Genomic DNA, 21,861 nt, shown 5'->3' with positions numbered 1-21,861 from the left:
TCCCACAGCAGCCTGGGATACATCTCGTCCGGGCCTGGGGATTTATCCACTTTTTGGCCTGCTAAAACCGCTAGCACCTCCTCCCTCTCGATGCTAATATGTTCAAGTATGTCACAGTCCCCTTGCCCGATTTCTATGTCCGCATCGTCTTTCTCCATAGTGAACACAGATGCAAAAAATTCATTTAAAACCCCGCCTACATCATCTGGCTCTACACACAGATTGCCACTTTGGTCCCTAATGGGCCCTACCCTTTCCCTGGTTATCCTCTTGCCCTTAATATACTTATAAAACATCTTAGGATTTTCCTTTATTTTGCTCGCCAGTGTTATTTCATGGCCCCTCCTCGCCCTCCTGATACTTCTGGAGTATCAAAATTCCATCCTGTCTCCTAATAAGTCTCCATCATCCATCACCCTCAGTCATACTTTGGCTTGCTGCCTCCCAATATACCAAATTTTAAATCCTAGTTCATATTACATAGAATATACAGCACAGAAACAGGCCATTCGGCCCAACCAGTCCATGCCGGCATTTATGCTCCACTCGAACCGCCTCCCATTCTTTCTCATTTAACTTGATCAGCATAACACTCTATTCCCTTCTCCCTCATATGCTTGTCTAGCCTCCCCTTAAATGCATCTATACTATTTGCCTCAACTACTCCCTGTGGTAGCGAGTTCCACATTCTCGCCACTCAAAGAAGTTTCTTCTGAATTCCCTATATCTACAGATCCCTCCAAAGCTTTGCTCCACCCAGCCTTTACAGCCTCTTTCAACCCTATTTTGCAGTCTGTACCCTACAGTCTTTAATTCTAGGCTTCCCTGCATTTGCCTCCCACATCCCTTCCTAGGCATTGCTCATGTGGTGGCAGAGTTTTCAGCATCTAGGTCCGACCCCTTCGAACTCCCTCCCTAAATCTCTCTGCCTTACTACTTTGCTCCCCTCTTTTAATAGCCTCCCTGTAGTGTCCGTGTGTTGATAAAGACACTGAAGACAGGAGTTGGTTCATAGGTATTTACTAAGCAAAGTCTGGGGTGGTTCTAACGGATATACACAATATACAGGCTTATATAGCCCGAGTGGCAATTACCGGCATTACAGCACACCTGGGGCTCTTAAAGGCACATACACCACACTCCCCATAACCTATCTTTTCAACCATGCTTTCGGTTTACTCTACTGCTGCTTGGTCCATTCTTTTGTGAAGCACTTTGTGCCATTGCCTATGTTAAAGGTGCTGCACAAATGCAGATTACGGAATGCCACGAAGGTTTGTATACTGGGTAGTAAAAGGGAAATTTTATTTTCTAATATGTTGTAAAATTATTATTGCAGGGTTGCAATCATGGGCTTTGAAATTCCCTTTAATCAGGGAGCAGGTTTACAAAATGGTGGGAAAAAAGGTGATGGCGCAGACCAAGGGACTCTATCCTGCCCCATTGAAGATCATTGAGGTAATTATTGGAACTGTATTTCTTGAGGTTAATTAATTAGATAAGTAAAAAGGTGTGAAATTCAAATTAGTGATTTAACATATTTGCTTCATTTAAGGTTGTGAAGACTGGATTGGAGCAGGGATCAGATGCTGGTTATCTGGCTGAATCGCAAGTAAGATAAACATATTCAGTGTTTATATAAAATCATAAGATTCTGGGAAAAGTTAACGAGGGAGTAGAACTAAATTATACTAAGAAAGTAGCTGTGGGACGCATTGGATAAGTGTTATGAAAATTAAATCCTAGGATTATTTTGAAAGGAGAGGGAAAAACTGAGTGCAAGGTTACCCAGAATGCCAATTATCTCTGTACCCTGTCCAAAACTTGGCTCTCCAGCTTCAGTCTCGAAAGGCTTTGCAAAGATTCTCTCTCTGCTTGCCGCTCACCTCATTCCTCCATTATCATCCTCACTCACATTTTGCCTTGCAGCACTAACTGGCCATATCCGAGTTAGGTCAGATATTACTGTAGTGTATGTAACCGTCTACCTTTAAGAGACTATTGTATGTAACCGTTCACCTTTAAGAGAATTATTTTAGGTGTGGCACTACTTGTTTGGCTTCTGTATACGGTAATACCGACGGTGACCACACCGGTATATAAGTGCTGTGGCATGATTTATAGGGCAGATTCGCCCTGACCTTCGAATAGTAAAGTCCTGTTGTATGTTACTCCTGAAGTCTGTGTCGTAATTAACTGCACAACCCACAGACTTTACAATTACTACCTCAACTTCAGTACAGGAAACTTCGCGATTTACGGGACCGGCATGATGCCGATCTATGAAAACTTCCGGACAGACCAGCGCTAATGTTGAAGGATACGGAGGTTTTCATCTCTGTATCTGACAACAAACACTGTTGCTTAGCAACAGCTTGTAAACAGTCAGCCCGTACCTTGGAAGTATCTCTGTAGCTTAACAACAGCTTCAGAGAGGCTTTCCAGAGACTGACTGTTTATAAAAAAAAAAATTAAAAAAAATGCTAGGAGAAGAAAAAAAAGAGAAAAAACCTAACAAAACGGCTGCTGATTTCTGCCGTTAGATCAAGGTTTCCGGCTATACAACCTCCGGATAAACCAAAGTTTCCTGTAGTGGGTTTTTCTATTAAGGTTTTAAACCCCAATATAAATTTGACTTAATTTGTAAATGGTTTCATAGTATAAACAGAATTATCTAGCTTTAACGCAGTGACTGTAGTAAATGCTGCAAGTGAACTAAACCTTATAAATGATGACATGCACCTTCTAACAACTTTTTGACTTATCTTGACCCTCTTATATAATGTTATAGACGTTTGATACCGATCCACATAGTCACTTTTTATTCTCCCAACTAATGATGCCTTCTTCATGCGTATTGTTGAAGTAGTTAACCTGCAACAGACATTCTTGATATTGGTAAAAATTTCTGTTGTGTATCCTGGGGAATCTTTTTCATTTTCTTGACTAGAAATTTGGAGAATTGGCAAAGACCAATGAATCAAAAGCTCTGACTGGACTTTATCACGGTCAAGTAGCATGCAAGAAGAACAAGTTTGGAAAGCCACAGAAGGAAGTTGAGTAAGTACATTTCATTAATAAAATGGGTTTCTGGCGTTTCCTTTCTAATCTGTCCATGGATGTTCAAAGGTTTCCTTTTCCTGTGTGATTTTTGTCTTGCAGTATCACTGTTAAAATACTGCAATGTTGATCAAACCTGAGATCTTGGTTTTTAATTTTAAAGATAATTGCTTTCGGTTGATGGCTATATTTTTCTGACCATAATTGAACTATTTGAAAACCCATTATAGAAGACTTTTTAAACAAATAGGATTGTTTGCTTGATCAGATTATTGACAAACTACACTGCTCTATATAGAAATATTGACTCAGAATTTGTGGTCTTGATGGCAGCGTTTGCCGCCGTTTCGCCTTTGAAACTGATTGCAACTTCAGGATTTAGCACATGCGCAGCCTAATGTGGAAATCCTGAAGTTGCGGTCTGTCATTCACTGCTCCTCCACAGGCTGCGCTGTGCCCTTCCCCACCCCCCCCCCAGAGCTGGCAATCAGTGAAATTTCTTAAATCATGGAGACTGACGAAAACTTCAGCTCTTCCACAGTAATTACGCTGTTTAAATTACCCACTAAAAGTTAGACCCAAATGGATTAGGTGTAACTTGGGTTTTAACAGCGTATTGACTGCTAAACAAAGATTATGGTCCTGGGAAACTTATTTTAATTTTGTGCAGTGTCAAATTTATTCATTTTAATAATTTTAATTTGAGAAACTTAAAAAAAAAAAGTCATGAGAGCCTCAATTTTGTTTTGCTTTCTTAACATTTTTAACAAGTTAGAGTTTTAAGCGCTTACCCACTTCCTGATTTGCTGCCTGTGAGAATTCTGTGTTTTGATTGGCTGCTTAGACAGCCTGTTGACGTTACAGCAGCTTGCACAAGGGGATCCCCACTAAACTATGTTGATTTGAATTACACGTCGGAAAACCCAAACTTCTCGATACAGAGATTGTGAGATCCTTGTGAGAAGCTTACTTCGGTGCCAGCGGCCTTTGCTTTGCCGCTGACCGCAAATTCCGGACCATTAAATCATGTCAGCGGCTTGGTGTTTTGTCAATTTCTATTTACTTAACCAGGAGTGAATCTGGTAGTGAATAATTTCTTCAATTACTTTTTATAATGGGTCTCTGCTGTAGGCAGCTTTTGATGTGGATTTAATGCAATAATACAATATCACTGCCCCCACTCCCTGCTGCAGGTATGACTTAATTCCAGTCTTGCCAGTAATGGTTTACTTTCAGCCTTCTGTAGGAATTTAAGACCTGATGGTGGTTTTATCCTGATTTGTCTGAAAAAATATATTTCTGTATTTCAATTTTTTTTTTTTTTTTTTTAAAGAAGTAGTGAAGGAAAATCTGTCTAGCCCATATTGGTTTATACTTGAGGATTCCACTCTCCCTCTTCTCCATTTACATAGCTGAGTCACTAATGGCCAAATTTCTCATAGAAACATAGAAGATAGGAGCAGGAGTAGGCCATTCGGCCCCTCGAGCTTGTTCCGCCATTTAATGAGATCATGGCTGATCATCCAAATTCAGTACCCTGTCCCTGCTTTCTCCCCATATCCCTTGATCCCTTTAGCCTTAAGAAATATATCTAACTCCTTCTTGAATATATTTAATGAATTGACCTCAACTGCCTTCTGTGGTAGAGAATTCCACAGGTTCACCACTCTCTGGGTGAAGAAATTCCTCCTCATCTCAGTCCTAAATGGCTTACCTCTTATCCTTATACTGTGACCCCTGGTTCTGGACTTCCCTGCCATCAGGAACATCCTTCCTGCATCTGGTCTGTCTAGTCCTGTGAGAATTTTATAAGTTTCAATGAGAGATCCCCTCTCATTCTTCTAAATTCTAGTGAATACAAGCCCATTCCACCCAATCTCTCTTCAGATGTCATTCCTGCCATCCCAGGTATCAGTCTGGTGAATCTTCGCTGCACTCCCTCCATGGGGCAACAACATCCTTCCTCAGATAAGGCGACCAAAACTGCACACAATACTCAAGATGTGGTCTCACCAAGGCCCTGTACAACTGCAGCAAGACATCCTTGTTCCTGTTCTCGAATCCTCTCACTATGAAGGCCAACATACCATTTGCCGCCTTAACCGCCTGCTGCACCTGCATGCTTACCTTCAGCGACTGGTGCACAAGGACACTCAGGTCTCGTTGCACTTCCCCTTTTCCCAATCTATTGCCATTCAGCTAATAATCTGCCTTCCTGTTTTTGTCACCAAAGTGGATAACCTTGCATTTATCCACGTTATATTGCATCTGCCATGCTTCTGCCCAATCACCCAACCTGCCCAAATCATCAGGGCATCCTCCTCACAGCATACCCTCCCACCCAGCTTTGTGTCGTCTGCAAATTTTAAGATATTACATCCAATTCCCTCGTCTAGATCATTAATATATATTGTGAATAGCTGGGGTCCTGGGACCGATCCCTGCGGTACCCCACTAGTCACTGCCTGCCACTCGGAGAACGACCTGTTAATTCCAACTCTTTGCTTTCTGTCTGCCAACCAGTTCTCTATCCAAGTCAATACCTTGCCTCCAATCCCATGTGCCTTAACTTTGCACGCTAGTCTCTTATGCAGGACCTTACTGAAAGCTTTCTGAAAGTCCAAATACACCACATCCACTGGTTCTCCCTTATCTATTTTACCAGTTACATCCTCAAAAAATTCCAGTAGATTAGTCAAGCACGATTTACCTTTTGTAAATCCATGTTGACTTTGTCCGATCCTGTCACTGTTCTCCAAGTGTTCTGCTATTACATCCTTTAGAATGGACTCTAGCATTTTCCCCACTACCGATGTCAGGCTCACCGGTCTATAATTCCCCGTTTTTTCTCTACCACCTTTTTTGAATAGTGAGGTAACATTAGCTACCTTCCAATCCATGGGTACTGTTCCAGAGTCTAGCGAATTCTGGAAGATAACCAGTAATGCATCTATCTCTAGGGCCACTTCCTTAAGTACCCTAGGATGTAGATTATCAGGCCCTGGGGATTTATCGGTCTTCAATCCCATCAATTTCCCTAACACCATTTCCCTACAAATACTGATTTCATTCAGTTCCTCCCTCTCATTAGACCCTATGTCCCCCGACATCTCTGGGAGGTTATTTGTGTCCTCCTTTGTGAAGACAGCACCAAAGTATGTATTTAATTGGTCAGCCATTTCTTTGTTCCCCATTATAAATTCTCCTGAATCTGACTGCAAGGGACCTACGCTTGACTTCACCAATCTTTTTCTCTTCACATGTCTATAGAAGCTTTTACAGTCAGTTTTTATGTTCCTCGCAAGCTTACTCTCATACTCCTATTTTCTCCCTCTTAATTAATCCCTTTGTCCTCCTCTTGGTAAATACAGGAGATAAGTTGTCACTGGCCTATGTTTGCATACACCCTAGGTTGTGTGCTTGGTTAGAGTTGGTGCACTGCCTGCAAAGATATGGGAAAATGGAGGGTGAACAGCTTAAACGATGGGGATTTATTTTTTAAATTCAGTGTGTGGTGTCTTCCAATTGAGGCTTGGTGCTATTTCCACAGTTGTTTATATATATATTATAGTATTACATACTGAACTGGCTGATTTTTCCATCAGTTACCATTCTCAGAGCTCCTTACATTGCGTAGTGTGATTTTTTTTTTCTAGCCTGTTTCATTGACCGTAATTGACCTTGATTATCTATGGACCTGATTGTCTGTAAAACAATTTTAGAATTCTGAGCAGTGGTGCTTAGGTTTTGTTTATCTTAAGTGACCCAGTGGTAGTTTGTTACATCTTTCATCTCTGAAGTGTCATCCAAATTTAAACAAAATGTTTTGTCAATATAATACAGTTTAGGAAGAGCAAGGCTCTTTGCTTGGTTCTCAGCTGCAGTGTGTATTAAAATAGGTGAACAATTCAAATCTCCTGTGTTTTCAGAGTGTACCATGATGATTTATTGGTCACCACCTGGCACAGGAAACTTGAATCACTTTAATGTACTGATGTGAATAGACAATTGTGTTCTGTTTGATCAGGATACTGTTTTATGAATCTGCAGAGTGGATACCTTGATATTGTGATCAATTTGCCCAGAACAGTATGTGACTGTAATGTATATATCAACTGTATGTGCCACCTGTATTAGGTTACTGAGTTCATCTTTGTGCTAATTTAATACGTTGCAGTTGAATTCAGTGAAACTATCAATATTCTGCTGATTGCCACGACTCATCTGGAGGGGAAGTTACCTTGCTTTATTGTAGATAATTTACTGATGGTAATAGCTGGTTTGTGATGTACATTCAGCTGGGTTTTTTTTTACATGAGTTGGTCTGGGGCATTGGCTACCAGTTGGTGAAGTTGCTCCAGGCTAGCTACATTAGAGCTGTCTAGAGTGAAGGTAGAGAACCAAACTGGCAACTGTCCACAAGGCCAAAAATATGCAACCAAAACGAGGCTGCTTTCTAATGACTGATGCATAGTCCTTATTTTTACGGAGATGAACAATTACATTTGCACAGAAAGACTGCAACCAGTTTATCGTACCTTACACAGACTAGAGAAATACCAGATTATTTTTATATATAGTCTTTAATATCTTGTGTTATTAGTGCATTAATTGATGTATTGCTATTTTTTCATCAGGAAACTTGCTGTTTTGGGTGCTGGTCTAATGGGAGCTGGTATTGCACAGGTCACTGTAGACAAAGACATTTTAACTATCTTAAAGGATAGTACATTGGAAGGTCTTGATAGGGGTCAACAACAAATCTACAAAGGGTATGTGAACAGTTGTGTATGATGTCCTTTATTTGGTGCTTTTATTGAACGCCTTTTGTATTCAGATAATGCAGCTCTTGTATATTACATGTAAATGATACATGTAAAAATACTAGTTATATTTGTGTCGTACAGATTTAAATGATTTTACTATATTGTTAGACGCTTCTCGTGCAATCTTGTGCTTATGCAGTCTACAAGATCTGTTTTCTCTAATTCTATAATCTTGTAATCAGTGTTCCCTTCGAGGAACCCACGCCGCCGGCTTTTTAATGCAAAAACAGCGCATGCGTGGTATTTTGAACGGGCCTTGCGGCGCCAAAAATAATTACAGGGAATATTGCTTGTAATACTGGTTTGTTGAATTACATGGAATCATTGAATATTTTTAAGGTTATTTTGAATAACGCAAATGTATTCAAGCATTTATTGGTGCAGAAATGCGGCAGTTCTCAAAAGTTTAATGTAGTATGTTTTCTATGATTATAAACACTGATGTTTATAGTTTTACTATAATAATGGTAGTGTCTTTGGAATGCTAACAGACTGAATGATAAGGTGAAGAGGAAGACTATAACATCATTTGAGCGTGACAGAATCCAGTCGAACCTGACTAGTCAGTTAGACTACAAAGGATTTGAAACGGCAGACATTGTGATTGAAGCAGTATTTGAAGATATAAAAATCAAACACCACGTCTTGAAGGAAGTTGAAGCTGTAAGTTTTTAAAAAAAAAATCAAAGCATCGTAAATCAAATCTTGGCTTGCTCAATAATTATATATAGTAGTTGAGTATGAATTTGAGAGTAGATTTTCTAGAATTGGGCTCTGACATTTGAATTTTAACCTATTAGGGTGGATTTTAAATCTCTCCACTCAGCAAAACCAGGTGGAACAGGGGTTAAAACTGGGTGGTACTTTTTGCTGCTTAGACACCGCCCCCACAGCTGTTTTAACACCGGGCAGTTAAGCCGTCCCTCTGACTCGGGCTGACGCTCCATAAATATATGCAAATCGGGGCTCTATTGTGCAGAAAGGACCCCAAGGCAATTTTAACAGCCAATGTGTCTGGCATAGACACTTGGACCAACAAAACCAGGGGCCTCAAAAAGTAAGTATAAAACTTATCGTTGTGGGGCCAGGAGGAACAGGAGTGCTTCTCTAGGCCCGAGAAGGCTCTGCTGGCCTGGGCTTCCTGCCCTTCCTACCCACGAAACCCTCCCGTGATTTACTTGAGTGCCTGCGGGCAGCCTCTGTGCCACTCAATCTTCACGGGGCAGCTGCTTTTTTTTTTATCCCTTTTTAAAATTGACCAGGCGTCCCTTGGCAACTGAGTTTGGCGCCTCCACTTCTTTCCACCTGGTAGTTAAAAGCCCAGCTTTTTTGTTATGCAGGTGTGTAATCAGCTCTGAGTAATCTAACTTTATTACAGCTCAAGTTGACAAGTAGACTTTTACAAATAGAATAGCAGAATCTGTTGTGCATTGCCTCCTACAATGCATCTTCTTCATCTGTGGAACATTGACCTGTTCTGTGAAGTTGCCCAGTACTCTCAACATCGCCTTGTGGAAAGACTGGCTCGCCAGTCTTGAACAACCCCCAGCGATGGAAATTTTACTTGATGAAAGCCTTTTCCCCCCCCCCCCCCCCCAGGAGCTAATTGCAACTGGGCAACCTGGAAGTGCCTTAACAGACTTGGGACCGGTGTAGGTTGCTCAAAGGTGTCACTAAGCAAATGGGGATATTCAACCAGCCCAACAACTTGTGAATGTGGAACTGAGGCACAGACTATGCAACATCTCCTGCAATGCCCATCGTTAGAGGAACCCTGCACTGTTGCAGATCTTGCCGAATTCAACAACAAGGCGCAAAAATGTGTCCAGTTCTGGCTGGGCTATGTATAGACTGTCCGTGGACACGATAAGAAGACGACTCTCAACATGCTTGTCTATAAACACTTAATCATGTTCAGATGAACTTGATTGTATACTCATGTACTTTCTGGATAGCAGTTTTGTAGATTATTAATGTCTAAAAAAAGCATTACTGTACTATATTTTCTTTCTGACAGGTTGTAGCTCCTCATTGTGTATTTGCTAGTAACACATCAAGTCTTCCAATTTCTGAAATTGCTGCTGTCAGTAAGAGACCAGAGAAGGTAAGTTGTAAATACTTGGCTGGTACTTTTCTCCAAATATTAGTAAATGACACAGACCTTAAAATTCAAGATGACAAAAAAATGCAAAATATAACTTTGTTTGGAGATTATGGATTCCCCACAGAAATGGGAATTTAGCAATGTTTAAAACAAGCTTTGTCATAAATTAGCCCATTGAACATTTGAAATCCTGTGGAATAGTTTTTGAGCAACTGTATTTGTCAGATTTTTTTAAAACTAAAAGTATATTTTCGGGAGAAAGTTAAATTGTAAACAAAAAATAGTAAAGTTATAAATTGAATGTTTCTGAAAGTGAAACGTGTTGAATTAAAACTTTTTTTTAAAATCCCCAAACCTTGTTCAAGGCTTGTTGTTTGGTCCTACTCTGTACTTTTCATTATTTTGAACACCTTTATCAAGACGGCCTTCAATATTTCTCCAGCCAAAAGATTAATCACTTGAGCATTTCTTCAAAGCTTAGTCTCTTATGGCCAACGCAGATATATATCCTTTTTAAAGTAGTGACCTAAAGTGCATACCATACTCCAGAACTAGCCTCACTATCTATCTGTGCAATCAGAGTAACCTGTTCTGACTTGTAGTCCACTGCCCTCCAGATGCACCTTAAGTACCTGACATAATTACTGCTCACTGACTAGATGTTTTCAGAGTATGATCAATGAATACTCTCAAATCTTTTCCCTTTTCAGCCTCTGCCAATGGAGCTTTTCACATTAACAGCATTTACTGTTGCCTAGGTAAATGTCACTACGCAAGCAAATAGTTCTAATCACATTTGCCCACCCAGTTCTCACATCCCTTCAACACCTTTTTGTTGATCCACCAATCCAATCTAATCTAGAATGTTGGTATAGTTTCTGTCTCCACCACTAACCCTTTAAGTGAATTCCACAGTCTCAACTCTTTGAAGAAGTTTCTCCTGCCCTCCGTTCTAAAACTCTTGCATTTAATCTAGCATCTATGGCCTCTCGTTCTTGATGCCTCAACCACTGGAAACAATCTGCTTCTATCCGCCCTCTCCCAGCCTTTCATAATTTTAAACACCTATTATATTGCTTCATAATCTGCATTTTTCTAATGGAAAAAAGACCCAATTTTTCTACTCCAGCTTCGTATCTGTATTTCCTAATTACTAGGCAGCATCCCAGTGTCCCCTCTCTAAATCCTCAATACCCTTCTTTGTATCTGTATTTCCTAATTACTAAGCAGCATCCCAGTGTCCCCTCTCTAAAACCTCAATACCCTTCCTATTGCGTTGAGATAGACATCATTAATGTAACTGATGTCTTTATTAAGGTTTTATATAGGCTAATCATTACCTCTCAGTTTTTATATTATATACCTCTTGAGATGAAAGCTGGAGTTTTTCACAGCCTTATCAACCTAAGGTGCTACCTTTAGTGTTCTGTGAGCCTGTACCCACAAGTCCCTCTGCCTTGCCATTTTTTAGCCCTTTTCCCCCATCTTATCAATATTCATTTGCAGTTTCCTTTGGTCTTCTAAATAATTAACTATACCTCCTATTTTGGTGTCATCTGCAAATGTTGACACTACTCCATCTAGGCCTATATACAATTCTTTGATATACACAGTGAATAGAAATGGCCCCAAAACTACACCCTGGGGGAGACCACTTCCCACTTCTAACCACTCTGGAAAAACCTACCCTTAATTACTACTCTGTTTTCTCCCTTCTAACCAATTTTTAATCCAGTTTGCTATCCTTGCCTCTAATTCTTCCCTTTAATCTTCTCTAGTAATCTCCCATGTGGTACATTGTTGAAGGCTTTCCTAAAGTCCATGTAGACTACAGCTACTGCATTTCCCCAATCTACATGTTTGTCATCATCTCAAAGAATTCCAATATGATTTACCCTACATTTATCTAAATTAAAATCCATCTGCCATATCTAAGCCCATCTACCTGATTGTCCAAGCGTCTGTGAAGATAGTCCATCTGCTTTCTACTTTTGTGTTGTAGGTAAATTTTTCCTCTAGGCACAACACTTTCCATTTATCACCAAGCCAGTTTGCAATCCATCAAGGTCATGTGACAATTATTCCATGAGCATATTTGCCTCACATAAAGAACTTTGTCGAACACCTTTTCCTACCACACATACCTCACCAAAGAATTCTAGTAGGAGTTTGAGGCACTATCTGTTAATAAAACCATGTTGACTGCTCCCTACGATACCAGTGCTGTTCAGATGTTAATTTTTGCTATCCAGCAGAATGTCTTCAAGCATTTCTGCACTGTGGATATTAGCCTAACTGGCCAGTAATGAGCAAATGTGTGCCCTGCTCATATTTTTCAATGTTGGAACTACATTTGCTAAACCTCTGATACTTCTCTTAATATTTATGGACTTCTGGAAAATATCAACCAATGGATTAGTTAGCGTATTTTGGAGTCCTTAAGAGCTGCTGAATATTTTCCCCTCTATATTCTGATATCTAGGTAATTGGAATGCACTATTTCTCACCTGTGGACAAGATGCAGTTACTGGAAATCATCACCACAGATAAAACCTCCAAAGACACAATTGCAACCGCTGTAGCAATTGGTCTTAAACAGGGAAAAGTCATCATTGTAGTAAAGGTAATTTACTCGTAACTTTTTTTACATTTCACTTGTCCTACATTTGTAACATCAACTTCTATGGATTTAAACTGTACAGTTGGCTTATTCTCAAATGTGTAGAGTATAGAATTATTCCATATATGTGAATAAATCTGTCAATTTGGATTGTTTTGGCACAAATTAGCCCCAAAAGGCTCTTTCTTCAAATGCTTCATATATTGGTAATTGTTACTTGGAATCCACCGCAGATAGTTGCTTTTCCTTACCCCAATATACTACTGCTTTCCTAGTTTTAAAAAGTTGAAATGTTGCAGCTCTGTGTCTTGACCAATTCATATTTTTAAAAAGTTATGATGCTGCATTTTGAAAATAAGGCAACATCTCAGCCTTGTTTTTTCCCTGTTCCATTATTATGGATAGAGAACTCATTCGTAGATTCATTTTTTCCCCATGGGTATCATTTTCCTCGTTACGGTTTTGTTCAGCTCAGCCATCACACTATTGCATTTTGTTATGGTATTCATGGATTTCCTGTCATCACTCTTCATTTTAATTGGTTGGTAGCATGTTTTAGTTGGCTATGATAGTTGAGCAATCACTATGCTAACGTTACGTATACTAGACATAGCTAAGTGAAACAGTAGTTGTTAGGTAAGGCGGGGGAGGGAGAGAAGCCGGACTTGTAAGATCAGTCAAGAAGTTATATACCCTATCCTGTTGGCTCCGTGAAGAAAGTAAGTTTCACTTTCTCTATAATTGGTCTTTTGCTTATACCATGCAAGTGTTTTGTGAATTGGCTAACTGCTAGTAACCTAAAGATATAAAACTCCACAATCTCAGTTTCCATTGACATGATCCTTGCTGCAGGGTTAACGTAAATTCGTGGTGATAGTTTTAATTCCAATATGAATCTGTCAAGATAACAACTGAGCCTTGGATTAAAGTTTTCCAACTCAATATAATCTATGTACAAGATGTTGCAATATTATTTCTATTGTTAGTCATTCTTTAAGTACAAATTTGTAGGTTTTCAAAGCAGTATGACATTTTTATGTCTTGTGCTTGTGCCTTGCTACATTGAACTGTTTTCTGTCATGTACGTTGTACAGTGATATTGGGCATAACTTTTGAGGAGTGCTACTATGGAGCTGATTTCTTTTTTTTTTTTTAATTTTACTTACTTGGTTTGCTACTGTCACCGGGAGGTCGATTTAACGACAAGCTCGGCGTCCTTTGAGACGACATTAGTTGTGATCTAAGATCAGGTAACGGGGTGGGTCGCGAAATGGCTGTCATCATCCACCATTTTTTTTACTAGCGCTTTGGATTGGAAATACCATGGGTTAGAAATTCGTTATAGCCAAGAAATGGGCACTGTTTAGACTAAAAATGGAAAGTAGCGCCAGGTGAAAATCGCCTAGACTGCATGTAAAATTCGACCTCGCTCATTAAAATGATTCTAGTCTAAAAACCCAAAGTCATTGGTGTTACACTGAAAAGATGACCAATATCAGATGTAGTCTAAACTCAAGTAATGGTTGCCACGGGCTTTTTTCACTACAAAAAGGGGAGGTTCTTTGATGCTGCAGCACCTTATTCTCAGCATTGTTGGGTGTGCAGCTGCTTCAACAACCAGAAGAAGGAGGAGAAGGAGCACTTATTTACAATTCCTGATGGCAGATCACCATCCCAAGGAGAGAGCCCGGAGGTTTTCCGATGAAGCTTTGGAGGCATTGGTTTCAGCAGCGGAGAGAAGGCAGGCAGTCCTGTACCAACTGACAGGAGGCCCTCGACACAAGTCTGTCGGACTATGTGGAGGGAGGTGGCACACCATGTCACGGGCAGCACTGTGCTCCCCAGATCCCACACCCGGTGGATTTGTTGTGCAAACTTACGGTGGCATTGCGTGAACTTGTGCAGAATATTCTGGATAATAGTTGCACTTTACTATATGTAAGTGGGCAATATGTTATTTGCCATGCGTGTTTCTGTTGTAACGTTAATGGTCTTGGATGATAATACACCTGTATGTTTACATCACACACGGAACTACACTTGCACTGCTAATGTACTCTGTGCAGCAATGTGTCAACATGAATACCAGACCTTTTGGTTTGTCAATAAATGTAGTGGTTGTGTAGTCACCTTTGGCACAGTTATAGTTTACACACTAGGATGGAAAGCACTTTTGTTTGCCTTCTAATTCAGTTCAGTAGCACTTCACTTTATCTATTTTTCTCTATTATGAAAGACTGCTGTTTGTTTTATGCTGACAACAACCTTTTGGACCCAGGCATGTCTGCATCAATAATGGTTCAAAATGTAGGATCATGCTAATTTATCTTTGGAATTTTAAAATTTGATTGTTTTGTAGTATTTAACGTGAGAATTGTGGGTTGATGCAGCTTTAACAGTGGTTTAAATAACACTGGTCAGTTAATAGATTGAGATTTTATTTGGATGTTCTGGTTGGAAACCTACTGTAAGTTGCAAATGTAAATATTTTAGATGTAACCTTTAATCATCAAATTGAATTAATCATTGTACTTCTTACCCTTTTAGAAACTTTCTGCTAACTTTATTAGCCAAACTAGATAGAATGTATGAGCAAAAGAAGAGCACCTTTTTATGATGTGCATCTAATCAAACTGTCGCTTATTGTGGACTTTTTTATTCATGGACTTTTTTTTTATTCCTTCATGGGATGTGGGTGTTGCTGGCAAGGCCATCATTTATTGCCCATCCTTAATTGCCCTGAAGGAGGTAGTGATCAACCACCTTAAACCGCTGCAGTCCGTGCGGTGAAGGTACTCCCACAGTGCTGTTAGGGAGAGAGTCCAGCGACAATGAAGGAACAACGATATATTTCCAAGTCAGGATGGTGTGTGATTTGGAGGGGAGCTTGGAAGTGGTGGTGTTCCCATGCACCTGCTGCCCTTGTCCTTCTAGGTGGAAGAGGTCGCGGGTTTGAGAGGTGCTGCCGAAGAAGCCTTGGCAAGTTGCTGCAGTGCATCTTGTAGATGGTGTACACTGCAGCCACGGTATGCCGGTGGTGGAGGGAGTAAATGTTTAAGGTGGTGGATGGGATGCCAATCAAATGGGCTGCTTTGTCCTGGATGGTGTCGAGCTTCTTGTGTTGTTGGAGCTGCACTCATCCAGGCAAGTGGAGAGTATTCCATCACACTCCTTACTTGTGCCTTGTAGATGGTGGAAAGGCTTTGGGGAGTCAGGAGGTGAGACACTGCAGAATACCTAGCCTCTGACCTGCTCTTGTTGCCACAGTATTTATGTGGCTAGTCCAGTTAAGTTTCTGGTCAATGGTGAACACCCCCCGCCCCCCCCCCCCCCCAAACAGGATGTTGATGGTGGGGAATTCAGCGATGGTTATGGTGTTGAATGTCAAGGGGCATTGATTAAACTCTCGCTTGTTGGAGATAGTCCTTGCCTGGCACTTCTGTGGCGCGAATGTTACCTGCCACTTATCAGCCCAAGCCTGAGCATCGTCCAGGTCTTGCTGCATGCGGGCATGGACTGCTTCATTATCTGAGGAGTTGTGAATGGCGCTGAACACTGTGCAGTCATCAGTGAACATCCCCATTTCTGACCTTATATTGGAGGGAAGGTCATTGATGAAGCAGTTGAAGATGGTTGGGCCTAGGACACTGCCCTGAGGAACTCCTGCAGCAATGTCCTGGGGCTGTGATGATTGACCTTCAATCGCCACAACCATCTTCCTTTGTGCTAGGTATGACTCCAGCCAGTGGAGCTTTTTCCCCCTGATTCCCATTGACTTCAGTTTTACTAGGGATCCTTGATGCCACACTCGGTCAAATGCTGCCTTGATATCAAGGGCAGTCACTCGCCTCACCTTCTTTAGTGTTGGAGCTGCCCTAATCCAGGCAAGTGGAGAGTATTCCATCACACTCCTGACTTGTGCCTTGTAGGTACTACAAAGGCTTTGAGGAGTCAGGGGGTGAGTCACTCACTGCAAAATACCCAGCCTCTGACCTGCTATTGTAGCACCAGTATTTATGTGGCTGGTCCAGTTCAGTTTCTGGTCAATGGTGACCCCCCCCCCCCCCCCAGGATGTTGATGGTGGGGGAATTTAAGGATGGTAATGCCGTTGAATGTCAAAGGGAGGTGGTTAGACTTTCTCTTGTTGGAGATGGTCATTGCCTAGCACTTGTATGGCACAAATGTTACCTGCCACTTATCAGCCCAAGCCTGGATGTTGTCCAGGTCTTGCTGCATGCGGGCACAGACTGCTTTGTTATCTGAGGAGTTGCGAATGGAGTTGAACACTGCAATCATCAGCGAACATCCCCATTTCTGACCCTATTATCGAGGGCGGGTCATTGATGAAGCAGTTGAAGATGGTTGGACCTCAGAAACTGAGCTGAGAAACTTCTGCAGCGATATCCTGGGACTGAGATGATTGGCTTCCAATAACCACAACCATCTTCCTTTGTGCTGTGTATGACTCAAGTCATTGGAGAGTTTAACCCCTGATTCCCATTGACTTTAATGTTACTAGGGCTCCTTGATGCCACACTCAGTCAAATACTTCCTTGATGTCAAGGGCAGACACACTCCCCTCACCTATGGAATTTAGCTCTTTTGTCTATGTTTGGACCAAGGCTGTAATGAGGTCCGGAGCTGAGTGATCCTGGTGGAACCCAAACTGGGCATCGGTGAGCAGGTTATTGGTGAGTAAGTGCCACTTGGTAGCACTGTCAATGACCCCTACCATCACTTTGTTGATGATTGAGAGTAGGCTGATGGGACGGTAAATGGCCGGATTGGATTTGTCCTGCTTTTTGTGGGCAGGACATACTTGGGCAATTTTTCACTGTCAGGTAACTGCCAGTATTGTAGCTGTACTGGAACAGTTTGGCTAGAGGCACGGCAGGTTCTGGAGCACAAGTCTTCAGCATTTCAGCCAGAATGTTATCGGTGCCCATAGCCTTTGTCTTATCTAGTGCACTCAGCCATTTCTTGATCTCACGGGGAGTGAATTGAATTGGCTGAAGACTGGCATCTGTGATGGTGGGGACCTCCGGAGGAGGCTGAGATGGACCATCCACTCGGCACTTATGGCTGAAGATGGATTCCAACGCTGCAGCCTTGTCATTTGCACCCCAATGTTTCCTACATTACAACAGTGACTACACTCCAACAGTACTTCATTGGCTGTATAGCGCTTTGAGACGTCCGGTGGTTGTGAAAGACGCTATATAAATCTCGTCTCTCTCTCTCTCTCTCTCTCTCTCTCAAATTCAAATGCTTTATTGGCATGAAAGTTTACAGGGAACCATATTGCCAAAGCTTACATAACAAAAAGTACAGGTTTCCAACATTCTGTAGGTGTCAAACAATTTTGACCTTCGTTGGGTACAGACAGTATTAATTTAAACAGTCGTTGACCCTCGTTGGGTACATTCAGTATTAAATTAAACAGTCGTTGGGTACATTCGGTATTGATTTAAACATTTTTAGAGTATACTATGGGTGTGCTCGTTAGTCACTCACTGTTCCTCAGGTTGTGACATGTTACATATTGGGCACCAAGATATGGTCTGTCTCCTTCCCCCGGGACTATTCTTAATTTTGACAGGTCATCCAATTCTTTGAAACCTGGGGTTGTAAGGCTGAGCTTGTCAAAATATATGTTTCTTGTTTTGTTGAATTTTTCGCATTTTAGGAGGAAGTGCACCTCTGTCTCAACCTCGCCGGCCAGACAGTGATCACATATTCTATTTTCTTTAGGTTGCTAGGATTTCTTGTATCTTCCTTTTTCAATTGCCAGTTGGTGGTCGCTTAGTCTGTATCTGGTGAGGGTCTGTCTCTGTTTTGTGTCTCTGATGGCCGAGAGATAGTCTGCCAGTTTATATTCTCTTTTTAGGGCCCGGTAGCATTCTAATCTGCTTTGGCTTTTGGTTATTTTGTTCCAATGTTCCAGGTAGGTTTCTTTGCATTGTTTAATGATTTGGTTCACTCGGATTGGTGTTTGGAGAGCAGTGTTGGTCTGGGACTGGTCAGGGTCCGGCTGGGTAGGAGTACTTAGTTTCAGTAACAACTGACTCAGGGGACTCGTTTCTGGGTTCAGCTCTTGGGTCTGGAGGGCTTTAAAATGAAGGGTGTCTGGGGAACTAGATTTGAGGTGATTTAGAAAGTTTAGTGCTCGTTTTTGGATGTTTATTATCGGTGGGTATCTGCCTAGTTCGGCTCTACATGCATTTGTTGGTGTTTTCCTTTGGGTGCGAAGAATGCTTCGGCAAAATTCTGCATGTAGGGCTTCTATTGTGTGTTTTTCCCATTTAGTGTAGCTATGGTGATTGAGTGGGCCCCATACTTCACTACCATACAGCGCAATGGGCAGGGTTATACTATCAAATATTTTGAGCCAGATTTTGATTGGAATTTGGATGTTGTAGAATTTTCTTTTTATTGCATATAGGGCTCTTCGGGCTTTTTCTTTTAGTGCATTCACTGCTATGCTGAAGCTCCCTGATGCTGTAATGGTTAGACCAAGGTAAGTGTAGCTCATAGTGTGTCCTATGATGGTATCACTGAGAGTAAACTGGTATTTGTTTTCCTGACATCTGGGCCTTTTTTGAAAAATCATGATATTGGCTTTCTTTAGATTTACTGTCAGGGCCCAATTTTGGCAGTATTTGTCGAGTAGGTCTAAATTTTGCTGTAATCCCTGTTCTGTGGGAGACAGCAGAACCAGGTCGTCCGCATAGAACAGGGATTTCACTTCCCCATCCAGGAGACAGAGACCCAGTGACTCGCTTTGCTCCAGCATGTCTGCTAACTCATTTATGTATATGTTGAACAGGGTCGGGCTCAAATTGCAACCCTGCCGGACGCCTCTTCTCTGGGTGAAGAAACCGGTGCGTTTGTCTCCAATTTTGACACCGCATTTATTTTTCAGATACATCGATTTAATAAGGTCATAGACTTTGCCCCCTATTCCACACTGAAGAAGTTTGTAAGAGAGCCCTTCGTGCCAAATAGAGTCAAAAGCTTTCTTGAAGTCAATGAAACAAGCGAATATTTTCCCATTTTTTGTTTGGTGTATATGTTTTTCAATGAGAGTGTGAAGGGTATAGATATGGTCGGTGGTGCGGTGTTTTGGAAGAAAGCCTATTTGATTTTTTCTAAGGATATTATGTTTGTTAAGAAAATCCAGTAATCTACTATTTAGAATACTGCAGAATAACTTCCCTAGACAACTGTTGACACAGATGCCACGGTAGTTGTTTGGGTCTGATTTGTTTCCACTTTTATATATGGGAGAGATGAGTCCTTGGCACCAGATATCGGGAAAACAGCCTGAACGTAATATGATGTTGAATAACTTGAGTACAGCACCCTGCATCTCCATAGTGCTGAACTTGAGCATTTCATTTTTGATGTTGTCTGGACCACAGGCTTTCTTTAGGTGGAGAGATTTTGTTTTTGTGGCCAGTTCTTTCCAAGTGATTGGGGAGTCCAGAGGGTTTTGGTTGTCTTTAATTGTTGCTTCTAATGTGTGGAGTTTTTCTGTGACATGATGTTGACTTGAGTTTGTTTCGTTTACTGGGATGTGTTTGTAGAGGTTTTCAAAATGTGTTCTCCAGATGTCACCATCTTGGATTGGTAATGCTTGTAATTGTGTTGTACTCGGGTTATTCCACATATCCCAGAATTGATTTTGATTAATGGAGTTTTCAATTTCTTCAAGTCTTTTGTGGGTATAATTTTGTGTTTTGTTCCTAATGGTGTGTTTATATCTTTTGAGGGTCTCATTGTATCTAATACGCAGGTCTGGGTTGTTTGGTTGGCGATGCTTTTGGTTTGATATTTTTCTCAGGTCTTTTTTGGCATTTTTGCATTCGTGATCAAACCATTTCTCTTTTTTTTTGTCTTTTGTAACGTTTCCTCTTCTGTTTCACAAGGTCGGCTTTTACAGCTGCCTCATGGAAGATCATATTAATATCATCTATGGCCATGTTTACACCATCTCTGGTGATCTCATATAGATTTTCTTTAAATTTTGATATTTTACTTGTGAGATCAGGTGAATTTAGTGCTGTGATGAATTTATCTCCACTGTCTGGGGCCCATCTGTATGTCTGGTTTAGTTTATGGAGCTTACTGGGTTCCTTTTTTGTGTCTGTAGTTTGGGCAGAAAGTTTAAGGTACACATTTATTTGGTTATGGTCTGAGAGGGGGGATTGCTGCCTGACAGTGAATGCGTTGATATCGCAGGGGTCCATGTCAGTGATTGTATAATCCACCACACTAGACCCAAGAGTTGAGGAATATGTGAGTCTCCCTAAGGAGTCCCCTCTGAACCTACCGTTAACTATGTACAGGCCTAAGGCTCGGCAGAGTTGCACTACCTCCCTGCTGCTTTTATTTATTTCACAGTCAAGGTTGTTCCCATTTGTGATGGCTGGTGTGACATATAAAGGGGTCTGGCCAAACACATGGTTGTTGCCCTGTGGGTCTATGAAGTCAGGTTCACATCCGGTCCTTGCATTTAGGTCCCCACATAGTAGCACCTTTCCTTGGGCCTGGAAATGGCTGATTTCCATGTGGAGAGTTTCAAATAACTCCTCTTCAAAATATGGCGATTCTATTGGAGGTATGTAGATCGCACATAAGTAGACATCTTTTTTAGCTATTCCTATATTTTAATCTAATTTTAGCCATACATGTGATTTCCCCTGTTTTACCGGTGAGATGTGTTTGTCCAATTCTCCCTTATACCACACCAAGATTCCCCCGGAGGTTCTGCCCTTGCGTATCTTAGTGTTCTTTGCTGAGGGCACAATGATTTCATGGTACATTGGAGGACAGTGGGTGGGCACGTCCTTTTGACACCATGTTTCTGTTAACACAATTATATCAATGTCTTTTATAGATTTTAGGAATTCAGGGTCTGTACTCTTCAGCCCAAAAGTTGAGGAGCGGAGACACTGGATACTCCAGCAGCTTATGTGGAAAGAACGCATCTGTATGGTTCAAAAACAAAGTAAAATGGACCTATTTTGTGGGACGGGTGTGATAACACTAGTTTCTATAGATGTACAATGCTAAATGACAATTTAGTATAAATTCCATAAGGCATGCACATACTGCTACCTAATAATAGTAATATAACAATAATAATAATTTAGTACATTCCTGTCCTGTTTTTCATCAGGGTGCTTATCATCGTCATGATCTTTCTCCGTTCTTGGTTTACATTCGCCTGTGGTCTAAAGGGGGGTCT

General features: G+C 41.2%; 1 protein-coding gene across 2 annotated transcripts in view; it reads left to right on the top strand.

Moving 5' to 3' along the window:
- Positions 1–21,861, top strand: part of LOC147112571 (trifunctional enzyme subunit alpha, mitochondrial-like) — a 95,574-nt gene that overhangs the window by 47,972 nt on the left and 25,741 nt on the right. For both annotated transcript variants that reach the window (XM_085996953.1, XM_085996952.1), the window contains exons 9-15: positions 1,340–1,458; positions 1,556–1,612; positions 2,951–3,060; positions 7,698–7,832; positions 8,378–8,549; positions 9,904–9,990; positions 12,473–12,613. In XM_085996953.1, the coding sequence (XP_085853079.1) occupies positions 1,340–1,458; positions 1,556–1,612; positions 2,951–3,060; positions 7,698–7,832; positions 8,378–8,549; positions 9,904–9,990; positions 12,473–12,613 (821 nt within the window). The remainder of the gene's footprint in view (positions 1–1,339; positions 1,459–1,555; positions 1,613–2,950; positions 3,061–7,697; positions 7,833–8,377; positions 8,550–9,903; positions 9,991–12,472; positions 12,614–21,861) is intronic.

Source organism: Somniosus microcephalus, chromosome 9 (assembly GCF_052327205.1).
Source record: "Somniosus microcephalus isolate GS21.2 chromosome 9, FLI_Smic_1.0, whole genome shotgun sequence".
Lineage (NCBI taxonomy): Eukaryota > Metazoa > Chordata > Chondrichthyes > Squaliformes > Somniosidae > Somniosus > Somniosus microcephalus.
The sequence above is the reverse complement of the archived record's forward strand: the minus strand, read 5'-3'. Positions and strand labels throughout refer to the sequence as shown.